At 50.9% G+C, this 12,807-nt stretch overlaps 5 protein-coding genes across 5 annotated transcripts; 3 read left to right on the forward strand and 2 right to left on the reverse strand.

Annotated features, from left to right (window-relative positions):
* Positions 1 to 242: 242 nt before the first annotated feature.
* BBA_02272 (nuclear pore complex protein An-Nup82) lies at positions 243 to 2,963 on the forward strand (the record flags this gene model as incomplete). Its single annotated transcript, XM_008597369.1, has 2 exons — positions 243 to 587; positions 624 to 2,963. The coding sequence occupies 2 exons, from the start codon at positions 243 to 245 to the stop codon at positions 2,961 to 2,963; spliced, it is 2,685 nt and encodes an 894-aa protein (XP_008595591.1).
* Positions 2,964 to 3,132: 169 nt separating this feature from the next.
* On the reverse strand, positions 3,133 to 4,138 carry BBA_02273 (EBDP2-like protein; the record flags this gene model as incomplete). The annotated part of the gene is made up of 4 exons (XM_008597370.1): positions 3,133 to 3,215; positions 3,284 to 3,518; positions 3,589 to 3,725; positions 3,946 to 4,138. 4 exons carry the CDS (start codon positions 4,136 to 4,138, stop codon positions 3,133 to 3,135), a joined length of 648 nt encoding a protein of 215 aa, XP_008595592.1.
* A 1,230-nt stretch (positions 4,139 to 5,368) lies between these two features.
* Positions 5,369 to 6,097, forward strand: BBA_02274 (uncharacterized protein; the record flags this gene model as incomplete). The annotated part of the gene is made up of 1 exon (XM_008597371.1): positions 5,369 to 6,097. The coding sequence occupies one exon, from the start codon at positions 5,369 to 5,371 to the stop codon at positions 6,095 to 6,097; it is 729 nt and encodes a 242-aa protein (XP_008595593.1).
* Positions 6,098 to 6,587: 490 nt separating this feature from the next.
* BBA_02275 (Cytochrome P450 CYP5202A1) lies at positions 6,588 to 8,091 on the reverse strand (the record flags this gene model as incomplete). The annotated part of the gene is made up of 2 exons (XM_008597372.1): positions 6,588 to 6,769; positions 6,846 to 8,091. 2 exons carry the CDS (start codon positions 8,089 to 8,091, stop codon positions 6,588 to 6,590), a joined length of 1,428 nt encoding a protein of 475 aa, XP_008595594.1.
* Positions 8,092 to 9,022: 931 nt separating this feature from the next.
* Positions 9,023 to 12,630, forward strand: BBA_02276 (tetratricopeptide repeat domain-containing protein; the record flags this gene model as incomplete). Its single annotated transcript, XM_008597373.1, has 5 exons — positions 9,023 to 9,492; positions 9,547 to 9,688; positions 9,738 to 9,988; positions 10,039 to 12,218; positions 12,344 to 12,630. The coding sequence occupies 5 exons, from the start codon at positions 9,023 to 9,025 to the stop codon at positions 12,628 to 12,630; spliced, it is 3,330 nt and encodes a 1,109-aa protein (XP_008595595.1).
* Positions 12,631 to 12,807: the final 177 nt, after the last annotated feature.

Raw genomic sequence — 12,807 nt, forward strand, 5'->3', positions numbered from 1 at the left:
ACACTGAGGCGCTAACAAAAACCAGAGGAGGCCGCGCTTTTTGGCTTGCACCGTGCCGCGCCTCCCAGCCTTTCTACCTATAAAAGTTGTCTACCGCCCACCAGTGTTTCCACAAACATCACCCTTCACGCTTGCTCGGGGCAGCTCAGACTCCGAGGTCGGACTGAAATCGTTATACTCTTCCTTTTTTTGTTTACATCACTGATTTCTCCGCCGTGCTCTTCTGGCGCGACGAGGCGAGAATGCCCAAGGTCAAGTGCTATTCGGCCGCTTGGCTGTCGAAAAATGCCCCCGGGCACCAGCTCTTCGAGCCCTCACCCGAGGCCGCACGCTCGCGGGCTCTCGCGTCGCCGTACGCGGGCAAGAAGACTACTCTGGGCCCGAGACGGACGATTGCGCGACGCGGCACCGAGGTCTTTGTGGCCGTGGGCAAGGAAATTCGGTGGGGAGACTTGGCGTACATCAAGGAGGATTGGTCCAACAATCACCCGAGGGAGCGTCGTGGCTCCAATAATCGTGTCAAGCGCGAAGATATCACCCTGAATATGGAGGATATTCCGAGTATTGAAGCTTTTGGGGGTCTGAGAGTAAGTCGTGCCACCATTGAAGATGTTTGGTACTAGACATTAACAAGCAGCGTCAAGACAATCAAAGTCCCAGTTGCCGACGAAATACGACAGCTCATCATCTCCCCAAATACCAACCTTCTCGCCATTCTCACGACTCACACTATCCACATATGCACGATACCCGACTCCTCGCACCTGACAAGCGATGATACTGCTCCGCTGAAGCCCAAGATTTTTACCCTTGGCCCTACTACCCACGTCACATCGCGGTCACCCATCATGTCCGCGATCTGGCACCCGCTAGGAGTCAATGGATCCTGCATAGTCACTGTGACGGCCGACGCGATTGTCAGAGTTTGGGAGCTGTCCACCAGTGATCGCTGGTCCTTTGATACCCCGACAACCTCCATCGATCTGAGGAAGCTGGCAGACGGCACGACTCTGGATCAGGATTTCTCAGCCTCGACTTCGGCCACGAACAAGGGTTTTTCCCCGGATTCCTTTGAGATGGAGGTCGCGGCAGCAAGCTTCGCAAGCAAGGGGACGGGAGGTTGGAACCCAATGACGCTTTGGGTGGCGATGCGTGAGGGAGATGTATACGCCCTCTGCCCACTCCTGCCACAGCGCTGGGCGCCCCCTCCCACGCTCATTCCCTCACTTTCAGTCTCTATCGTCGCTACTGTCGGCAGCATTGAGGACGATGCTTTGGTAGACGAAAACGAAAAACTTCTGGCTCAGCAGCAGCTCCAGTGGATGGGTGATTTGGACTCCCAAGAGCCCCAGATCATCGACAGCGCCATTCTCGGAGACCCTCCCGTTGAAGTCTATACCCGACCCTCCCGCCCTGGTGTCACTCCTCGCCTTCAAGGACCGTTTGACCTTGTCTCTGATCCCGAGACCGGTGACGACCTAGACACGTCCATCACTGATATATTGGTCATTGGCAAAAAGACGGAAACCGAGGATCTGATGATCGGAGAGGATGATGAGTATGAACTTGACCTCGACGACAGCGATCAAGAAGGCCTCTCACTGGCTGTCATCTGCCTGCTATCTACTAGCGGCCAGGTGCGTGTTTATCTGGATATGGACAATGTTCAAGCGCAATGGTTGCCGCCAAGAACCAAGTCCAAAAGCAGCAAGCTTTTTGGAGAAGCCAAGACTCCGTCACTCCTTGCATTCCAGGCAATGGATACCATGGCTCCCGCCGAAGTGACGGAGGAGAGCTGGCCTGTGTTCAGCGCCGATGCACTGTCACGGTATAGTTTCTTTGTCACACATCACGCCGCTATCACTTTTATCTCACTTGCATCGTGGATCTTTCGCCTTGAAGGCGAGCTTTCAGGAGACTTTGAGGCTGGCACAGACTTCAGAATCGGGCTGCTTGTCAACTCTCAATCGAGCAGAGAGAGAATCTATGCCCAGCCTGTCGCAGATGCTGCTGAGCCACTTGCAGGGTGCATTGTCCTTCGAGACCCAGATGTTGGCTATTTCCTCCTCTCAGCCACCCCTTACGAACCCATCGCCGTCACCTTTGAAAGCCCCGAGTTGGACGTCGTTCCTGTTCACCGCGAGGCTAGCCCCGAGCGTGAGCGCGAAGCTAGCATGGCTCCTCTTCATTTTTACGAGCCTCGCCCCGTCTACAACCCGCCGCATGTGTTTGACCAAGGGTCATCACTGCCTTTGCTCTTGGAAAGACTACGCACGTCGCGCCACAAGACTGTAGTAAATCAAGAGGTGAAACTTAGTCCCTTGACTTTGCAAATCTTTACAGATGCTCACAAGGTCTTGAGCGACGAGACATACAAGCTTGGGGTGTCTGCTGCTGAGATTTTCAGACGGTGCGAGCTCCTGCAAAGTGAGCTGAAGCAACAAGTGTCCAAGGCCAACGAGGTGAAGGGAAAAATTGACACGATCAGGGGTGTCGACCGTGACGGTGAAACCGACAATGACATGTACGAACGTCGCATTTCCGAAGCACAAAAGCGACAAAAGGCTATTGCTGAGCGTGTCGAGAACCTTCGCAAGATTGTTGGCAAGGCCACCACGCGAGACCTGAGCAACAAGGAACGAGCCTTTATGGAGGAGGTGCGCGCGCTTGACGCCAGCGTCTCGGGCCCCACCGCTTCCGAAGAGGCAGGTGATGTCAGGATACAGTCGCAGGAGCTGTGGAAGCGATTGGAGAGTGTTAAGAAGCTTCAGTCTGAGCTCGTGGCTGATGTGGAAGCGCTCAAGAAGAGTGGCCAGCTAGAGGCACCTCTGACGCCGGAGCTGCGGATCCCACAGGATATCCGCCGCAACAAACTGCAACAGGTGCAAGGGCTGCTGTCGCGCGAGACTGCGCTGGTAGACGCCGTGACTTCGCGCCTGGAGAGGTTGCAGGCGACCGTGTAACAACAAGCAAGAATTTTGGTTTATAGCGAGACAAAAGGATGTGTATCTTGCGGAGTATTGGCCAGGGATCAATGGTAAAATCTGACTAGAAATAGCAAACAATGCATTTGAAAAGAATTTATGCAAGATGCTATGTGTTGATGACTGGATCAGTGTCGGCTAATGGGTATTACTGCTTTTTGGCGGCAAGCTGGGCGTCTCTTTGAAACACAATTGCGCTGGTAATCTGGGACCAACTGTCATGAAGCAGGCCTATATATTCGGGGTTAGCAAAACCTGATCAGCTGGTCGACGAGAAGGGGCCTTGAGCAAGCTTTTACCGAGAGGCACAAAGAACCAAGGCGCGTTGAAGCCCACATAGTAGACCCAGTAGTATAGGAACTCGGGGCGGCTGTAAGAGACGCCGGTGAAGCGGTAATCGGCCCAGTTGGTGCTGTAGTAGAGCAGGACGCCGTAGAGGTGCGCCATGCAGATCAGGACCTGCAGAAAGTGGCGGCTAGGCGAGCGGAAGATGATGGAGAGTGTGGTGAAGAGGGACAGGGGTCCCCAGGCGAACTGGTTATCGGTAAGTTGGATTGCGCAGGAAGCGTGACGAGGTTTCAAAGAGACAGGAGAAAAGACGTACGACGGTGATGGTCTCGATGCAGAGTGTAAAGACATCGCCAGTGAGGTAGCGAGAGTCGGAAAGGGTGTACTCTTTCCACAGCATAGCAAACAGAGTGTGTTGGCTGACTAGCTCGCCTTTGTAGTAAATGAAGTAGCCTTGGGAAGGAATTAGTCTCTGTTGACATGGCACAATCTGTCCACATGGCATAATCTATCCACATGGCATAGATTGTCCACATGGCATAACGGGGGCAATGAGGGGGGTCTTGCCTTCAAAGCAAAGATGCAGAAACGCGCCTATGGGAGGAGGAGACATTGTCAGCCAGGTTCGTCAATTGGACTTACCGTAAAACGGAAAGGGAGTAAAGCCACTTACAAAGCGCAAACCAAGCGGCGGCGAAGCGGTCTAGCGAGCGCAAACCCGGTTGCCGCGCGGCTGCCGTGTAGGCGACGAGGACGACGGCGCCGGCGAGGCTGCCAAAAAGGGCGAGCACGGTGGGCAGCGCGAGGGCATTGGGCTCGTACCCGGCAAGGATGGCGTCGAGGGGGTAGTAAGGGTGAGAGGCCATTGTTCCAGATGCGCCGTCACGCGGGCTCGGTGATGTTTTACCTTTTTTTGTTTCTTTGGTGGTGAGGTAAAGAACATGGGGACCGGGAAGCCAAAGCGGGTGATGCCGTGTTTTTTGGTGGTGGCTTTGCAAGTGGGTTGACGAGATGGGGTGCGCACTCTAGCAGCCACAACAAAAAGTACTGTTTTTTAATAATGAAAGGGTTTATGCAGTAAAATTTTATCCTTGTAATCTTATTCTCTAGCTCGGGTTTCCTTTCTGTTTGAATACCGCGGCGAACTCGGTCCAGTCTTTGGGTTGACTATCTCTTTTCTCTTTGAAAGACGGATACAGTTGCTGAGCTGGTTATACTTTTTCTGTATCAACAAGCAAGCCACCAAAAAAAAAAAATATAGCAAAAAGAATTATTCTAGAATTAGTCAAGTGTTACGTGTTTCGGCAGCTTCTTTGGTATAACCGGGTCGACAAATGCAGCCATGTACCTCGAATACTGAAGCTAGATTTGTAGGCTGCATCCAGTCTGAAAGACAGAGGAAGAGGATGAGATATGAATTTAGAAACCATACAAGCAAAGTGTTGCTTTAAAGACTGTTGAGCACCGATGTCTCTATCCGTCGTCTTCGCATTTCGCTCCTGCTGTCGACCTCGCAGTTATTTGCCCACAGCGGACATTATGGCAAGAATTCACATTTGCCGTTCTGAGTATCTTTACACCCCTCTATCTAATTCAATAGCATTGAGTAAGAGAAACACTATCGTGGCGGAATGAAATTTGATGCTCCGACGCCACACGACAGCCACCAGACGGACTTACACCAGCATGAATATCCGGGTTGAGCCTATGACTATTCGGACCCGGCACCCAGTCAGGGAAAGATGTGCATCTTACCAACTATTCTTTTCTTCTCTCTATTCACCACACTACAGCTAAGCAACATGGCTAATTCGTTTCACCTCTTTCCAAGTCTGCCGCCAGAGATCAGGCTCAGGGTGTGGGAGGGCGCTGTTGTCGACCGGAGCATCGCAGGGGTAAATTTCTTCATTTTTGAAAACCGACGTCACCCGTTCTCTTCTAGATCTATCGCTTTCAGGCCAATGACTTGCGCCCCCCATCGTAATGGTTGCAACCAGGTGGATTTGTCCTGGCAACACGGCGCGAAATCGACTTCTGAACAGGACAGCAGCTTGTGGGTGACGTGTCGGGAATCGCGGTACGTCATGAAACAAATGATGAAGAGATTGAACCGAAACCAAAATGCGCCCAGCGGCGGCGCGGGCCTGTCGAGTGCTGGAGGGCAGTCTCAGCGTACCAGCGGCTTCGCATCAGCATCGACCGGAATTTCGACGGACGATCGTTCTGAAACACGCCGATTTACTTTTGTGCCAGATAGAGACTTGTTTGTCTTTTGTCCGCGAAATCTCCTTTGTTTCAGCCTTCTTTTACGGCTTCGGCTTGAAAACATCGACTGCGTGCGCCCCGGCGAGCGTTCGTCCATGGATTGCATCAACAAGTTCGCCTTTGAGATTGGAACGCACTGGCGGACGAAACACGACAAAGCACGAATCACCCACATCTGCCAACGTATGGCCTGGGGAAGAGAGAAGACCCCCATCTTCTATTTTATTGACTACAGGCTCCGTCGCCGGAAGGGGTCAATAGCTGACCGTCAGACAACCACAGCCTTTCAAGCTGTTGCTGGCCGGTTCTTCGAGGTCAAAAATGACGGCTCGTGGGGATATAGCGCCGAGGACTCTTCAGACGAGAATCATGAGTCCACCTTTGATTTCGTGACCCGCTTGAGGCGAACGGCTGAGGCTGTCTACGGCGATGAGTGGTCTGAAGACGTCTCGCAGAAAAGCTTTAGGGTACTTTCCTATGAGCCGGATAGAAAGGATGAGCCCTGTGCAACAGAGAAGCCCTCATTGCCAGCAGCAGATCTTGCTCACGTCAACGAGTGAGTGTTTTTAGATACATTTCTACTGACTTGAGATGCGAGGAAGCGACAGACACCCGTTGTGCTAGTCTTGGTCTGAGCTCATCACCAACACTTTTCAAGAAATTGGGCTTTTCTGTTCTTTCTTCTGGTTACTCCATTTTATTAGAAATGCCAGAGATATTGGAAGCAAATGCACATTTTTAGTTACTTGACTGGATAGCGTTGAAGGTTTAAAAAGACTTTTCTATATTATTAGTGTTCTTGTTCTTGGTCAAAGTAGCTAATTGACTACTGCTATTCTGTGCTCAGAATCCTCCCAGATACTAAGATTTTGCTTGTGGAAGGACTGTACCCACTGGAATTTTTCGTTTTATTAACTGACACCCTCGTGAAGAGCCTCTCTCTTACAGTCACTGGAGATGGCCTGGCTCTGCAGCGTACATGGCTATCTACGAGGCGCTCCACGTCCCAGTAAATAACCCGGTGGTGAATGGCCAACTGTTAATGGCCAACTATCTCAGCTCCAACTGAACAAAAACGCCGTCACCAGGAGACATGGTCAAGCCGTTGTGGTATCGAGTATTTTCTTGCCAATTAGACCCAGCTGCCAATTCGTCTTTGCCGACCGTAATGATGCTGCACGACTGTACCAAGCGACAGATGGTGTATTTGGCTAATTTGATTGCGAAACGCTCTGCCAAAAGATTAGTGACCTTTTACCGCATAAACAACCATGTCATGAGCGCCAATGTATTGGCTTGATGACCTACCTCCAAGACATTTGCGAGGCCCTCCGATGAAGGGGTGAAAAGTAAAGTCACTAGTTCGCACTTTGGCGTCTACTTGCTGCCACCGCTCGGGTCGAAACTCGTGAGCATCGCTTCCATAGTACTTGGTAGATCGCTGACAGGCAAACGTAGAAAGACATATCAATGTGCCCTTGGGAACGTAGATGGGCTCTTCCCCAGATTCGCCGCCGCCAGCCGGAAGTGTTGTCGATGTTGAACATAGTCGACCATTGAGTGGCACTGCGGGGAAGAGACGCAGCGTCTCATTCACAACGTCATCCAGATATCGCATCTTTGCGAGATGAGCATCATCTGGCAAGTAATCAGAATCGGTTCCGAGGATTGACGTTACTTCAGCTCGAAGCTTTTCCAGCACCTCGTGCTCTCGCGCGAGCGCGTACACTAGCCAGCACAAGAGGCTCGCATTGGAGTCGCGGCCTGCGACTAGGAGACTCATCAGCTCGTCTCTGGCCTTGCTCATTCCGGTTGACTTTCCGAGGAAATCTGCAAAGGCCGACTTGCTCAAATCGCTGGCTTCGGCTCGCTGCGACTCGGAAATCATGTTTTCTAAAGAGTCGCGAGCAGTAGCAAATGTCTTGAGCATTGCCGGTGTGGTGACGAGCCACGCAAACATTTTGAAGCGCTCCCTTGTAGCTAGCCATTGCATGGCTTTGTTGAAGGCTTCTGAGAACCGGGTGCCCTCATTGTTGGCTTCACTTGGCAGACTCAGGATATTGGTAGAGTTGCCCAGAAACAGTTTAGTTGCAGTGTCCAGAGCATAGTCGTGCAGTACATCCCGTACATTCAAAGTCGAAGATGACTGACTTTGCTTTTCCATGAGACTCCGCAAAAGGTCTTGGAAGTGAGACTCGAAAATATGTAAAGCTGGATAGTGCGGCTGGTGCAGCTCAGAGGCCAGTAAGCGTCTTGAGGCCTTCCAAGCGGCCCCGTCTTCGGTAAATATGCTCTGGCCAAGTAGAGGCCCGAAACAGATGCTTCGTAATTGCCCATGGCCAAACTTGGAAAATTGCTCAGATAGCACCGAGGAAATGTTGCGCGAATCTCTCGTTATGATGGTAAAGAGGCCACCGGCATACTGAGCGTACGTGTCACCATATTTTTGGTGATCCTCGAGGGAAAATAACGGAAGTCTTTGATTCTTTTCTGCCTCGAGGCTTTTGAGCAATTTGTCGATTCCAAAGGGCAGCTTCCAAGATGATGGCAGCATGTTGACACGCCCGCACCCTCTGTCCTCTCCATGGTAGTGGCGGGACGGCTGTAATTGCAGTAAGTATGGCCAGTTCAAGTTGGGCTAATGAGGGTGAGCATGACATACGAATAGACACACATTGTGATACAGCCACCAGCCACCGATAATCAAAGAAGCGAGTCCGATGAGTGTGATGACAACCATTCTACTGAAAGGCCTTGCAGACTGGATCCGCGACCGAGGAAGGAGGCAAAACTGGGAATTCTCTGGGCTATCAAGATGTGTTTATGAAGCCGCTGAAGTCGCAGAAGGGGGTAGCTACTACTTCTCTATAATTGAAACTAGGCGCGTAAATCGAGCGGGCGCAAAGGTGCAATTGGAAGTAAGCTGGTGGCTGCGGTATCCAATTTGGGCTACTACACCCGGTCTTCAAGCGACCCACGAAGCACATGGCTATCATTGACGGCATCTCAAATTGATAAAGACAGGGATATTATTGACCGAGACTGTGACAAGGAAACACGTTACTCGGCGGTTACCTACATGGGAAAAATGCAGGACAGTATACCCCGCAGCACGCACCTCTTGGCCCAGCCACAATTTGTAAAGCTGCAACCCCTGCCAATACTGATTGGATACGGGCATCACCAACAGCGAGGCTGATCTATCCTTGTCTATTCCTCCATCAGCTGAAATGGCAGTCCCGCATACAGCGGCCCGGGCCTTTGCGGTCAGCGTAAGTGGCCGGGAGAAACAGTTTTGAGCCACCGTTCCTCTATGCAACCACCCATTCGACGCTCTTCTTCAACCTGTCTCGCCTGGCATTGTTGCCGATTCACCGCAGAGTAACGCAATCCTGCAGCTTTCTGCGTGTCCAGCATGCTAGAATCGCCTCTGTTCTAAGCTCTCCGGCTATCTATTTTCTTGCGTGAAATTCGGCGTCGATAACATGGACCCTCTCTCGATTATTGCCGGAACCGTGGGTGTAGCTGATGTTTCAATACGCATCATTACTTTTCTGGTAGACATCAAAGAAGCCTCTGACAAGATTCAAGATGAAATCACCATTCTGAGTCAAGAAGTCAGCTCGCTGCTCGCGGTCAATGAGTCGATTGAGGACTTTTTTCACTCGAGACATGATCTGGGTACCTTTGATGAGTCACTTGAAGAGGGATCGCCTGCTGAGAAATTATGGAAAAACCTGGCCCAGCTCCTACAACAGAGCAGAGTCACCATTGAGCAGCTCGAGGCATTGCTGAGCGAGGTTGTCGGTAAAAAGGGCCATCAAGTCACTGGAAAGATTGACAGTCTTCGCAAAACAATTCGGAGAAGAGGTCGAGATGGCGACTACATGCAAATACGTCAACGTCTTGTCAATTACCAGTCTGGCTTCCAAATGCTTCTCAATGCGCTGAACTTGTAAAGTCACAACAGGAAACGCAACAGTCGAAAAGCCATTCTGACTCAGTCTAGATACTATACAGTCAAGTCGCACCCCCCGAAAGATCTTGCAGTGGGCAATCTGTCGGAAAATCTGAGACGTCAGAACATCAAACTGCAATCTAGAATAGGGAAGCTTCGCCAAGAGCTCAGGCAGTCTTCCGATTCAACTGAAGTGAGTTTTGTCGGCTTCTGCGTTGAGGAGTGCGTCTAATTCGCCTTAGCTTCACGACTCTCTTGTTTCGGCAGACGCAGTGGCCTCTCTGATTCGCTTCAACGAACACTTTTACACGCCTCAAAATGTCAGCAGCTACTACACGGGTCGGCAGAAGCAGCTGGCTGAATTGGCATCTATACTCGACGTCAGAGGATCACGCCAACGTCAGAAACACCAAAAGCGCTTCATCATTACTGGTCTTGGTGGCTCTGGCAAGACTCAGTTTTGCTGCAAATTTGCCCAGGATAACAGAGAACAGTGAGACATGTTCATGACCCAGGACTGCTCAGATATTGACCGTTGTATAGCTTTTGGGGCATATTCTGGATTGATGGAAGCTCGTCCGAAAATGCTCAGCACTCTTTTGCCAAGATTGCCAAGATTGGTGGACTTGAACCGAACGAAAATGCTGCCAAGAATTGGTTATCCAGCCTGCAGCATCCTTGGCTGCTCCTCATAGATAATGCCGACGACCCAGAGATGGATCTGATGCGGTGCTTTCCCGGGGGTGAGAGAGGCGTAATTCTAATCACAACTCGCAATCCGACAAACATACGATATGGGACAGAGGACAAATTGTGTTTTCATTTTGAAAAGCTAGAGGAAGAAGAGGCCAGTGACCTCCTTTTGGCGGCGGCCGCATTTCCGCGCCCATGGGGGATACCAACCAAGAAGCAAGCTGTCAAAATTGCTCAGGTCCTGGGATACCTACCCCTCGCGCTGATTCACGCCGGCAAGGCCATTTTGGAGAAACTGTGCTCCCTCGCCGATTATACCGAATACTACGAGAGATCTTGGAACAAGATTCGTCGCAATCGAAGCCGAAGCCCCTCACGGGGTCGTGAGGTCGACAACACATCTAGCATGTGCGTCTATTCATCATATGAGATGATATATGTTGGTCTTGAAAGTAAGCAAGACCAACGTTCAAAAGATGCCCTCCAGCTATTGAAGATTTTCTCATTTTTCCACCGAGAGAATATTGAGCTTGACTTGCTGAAAACTGCAGCCATGAATCCCCGCCGGGAGCGGGAAGATGCGCAGGCCAAGGAACCAGACGACTCTGTACATTCACAAGGTTTTACTGGCCCCAGGGACTGGCGCTCTCTACTTCATGCATGGATGATTTCCATTGCAGGGCAGATTGCATTCTCGAGCAATATTCTTCCAGAGGTTCTGCGGGACGAAGACGATGTGCCATTCGACGAGGACCGGTTGCGCGTTGCACTGTCTCTCCTGGTTCGACTTGGTATGGTAACACTACAAGATGAGAACAACAGCTACTGGATGCATCCGTTGGTTCACACCTGGGTGCGACAGCGACCAGGCACCAGCACAGGTGAGCAGGCAATCTGGTGCCGAGCTGCGGCCACTGTGCTAGTACAGTCTGTCTTCTTCAGAGCGCCGCGCGCCTACGCGGCTCGCAACGACAGAATGCAAAGGCAGATTCGTCTGCATGTTGAGCATGTGCTCAAGCTACAGGACAGCATCAGCAGACGCATTGCAGAAAACCAGGCTGTTCTCCGCCGACCTTGGCCATTGTCCTGGTTGATGCCTCGACCGAAATTCAGAGCTTTCGAAGCCACCGAATATGCCAAATTCAGTCTGGTGTACCTTCAGTGTGGCGAGTATGCGAAAGCCGAGGAGCTCCAATTGCGTGTCAAGGATTACTTGTTCTCAACAGTTGGGCCTGTGTCGCAGTACGGCATAGAAATCGCTCTTTTGCTGTCGCATAATTACGTTTTACAGACGCGGAACAACGAAGCGAGAAATTTGCAGCACGAGGTGCTAAAGTCTGCTCGACAATACTACGGTATGAATCATCCCAAGTCTTTGCAGGTCATGGATAATCTTGGGGCAACCTGCTTGTTGTGCAGCCGACTCAGTGAGGCTCAAAAGCTGCATGAAGAAGTGATTCAAAACTTAACCAAACACGAAAACTTTGGTCCAGAGCATGAGAGCACCTGGACAGCCGTGGACAATCTTTCAAAGGTGAAGCTGCGTTATTTCGACAATGCAGAGGCCATTAGATTGCAACGACAAGCTTATATGGGGTTTGAACGAATCTTGGGCCCTACACATCAAAAGACTCTCGAGGCCAAAGACAACTTGGCGGGGATATACGGTTTCGAGGGCGAGCATCAGCTCTCCCTCGCGCAGCAAATGAGCGACGAGGTGCTGCAAGTCCGCATCAAAGATTTGGGACGCGAGCACCCGCTCACTCTAAAGTCCATGTTGACGCTCGCAAAGATCAAGACGGCTCTGAACCAATTCGAAGAGGCAGAGGCTATTTTCCTCGAGGGTCTACCGGCTGCGGAAAGGAACCTGGGAAAGAGTCATCTCGGGACACTGACGGCTCGTATATGGCTTGCCCATCTGTACTGGCGCCAAGGACGATACTCGGAGGCTGCGGATATTTGGGAAGATGTCATTGAGAAGAGAAACTTTCAGCAGTCGAAGCGCGAAGACGGTGAGCATGGCGACCGAGGTGAGTGCACAAAATTTTTTCTTCGTTTTTTGTCTCCACTTTCAATTTCTCTCGTCAAAGACGATTCAATAGCGTATTGAGTTTGAGGGCAACTTTTTGCTGACGAGAAACAAATGTATGTGCAGCTCAAGCAATGTGGTTTCTCGTTCACTGCTACGAGGACCAAGGTAGAATTGCCAAGGCCCTCGAGCTATGCGAACAATTGCATGAGCTTTTGCGTGGATTCGGCGGAGATACACTGGCGCAACAACATAAACTCTGGACATATGTAGAGGAAAAGACGGAAATGCTCAGACGCTTGACGGCGGAACTTGACATGAGCGGTGATGGCGCTGACGAAGCATTGACGCCACCAACAACAAGGCCAAGCTTGATTCCGCCGAAGAAAATAATTGCAGATTGTACATATTAATTTGCATTGATTCGTGGGAGGTTGGCTATAATTGAACTCATTAAGGAGCATTCGTCGTTGCCACTTGTACAACTTCGAGTTTACACTATCTTGCTTGTATGTACATGGTTGTGGCTTGTATTTGAAAACACATGTGCATGTAGCCAAATCCCTAATTTTCTTTTCTTTGCATGCTCA

This window comes from Beauveria bassiana, assembly GCF_000280675.1.
Source record: "Beauveria bassiana ARSEF 2860 unplaced genomic scaffold BBA_S00004, whole genome shotgun sequence".
NCBI lineage: Eukaryota > Fungi > Ascomycota > Sordariomycetes > Hypocreales > Cordycipitaceae > Beauveria > Beauveria bassiana.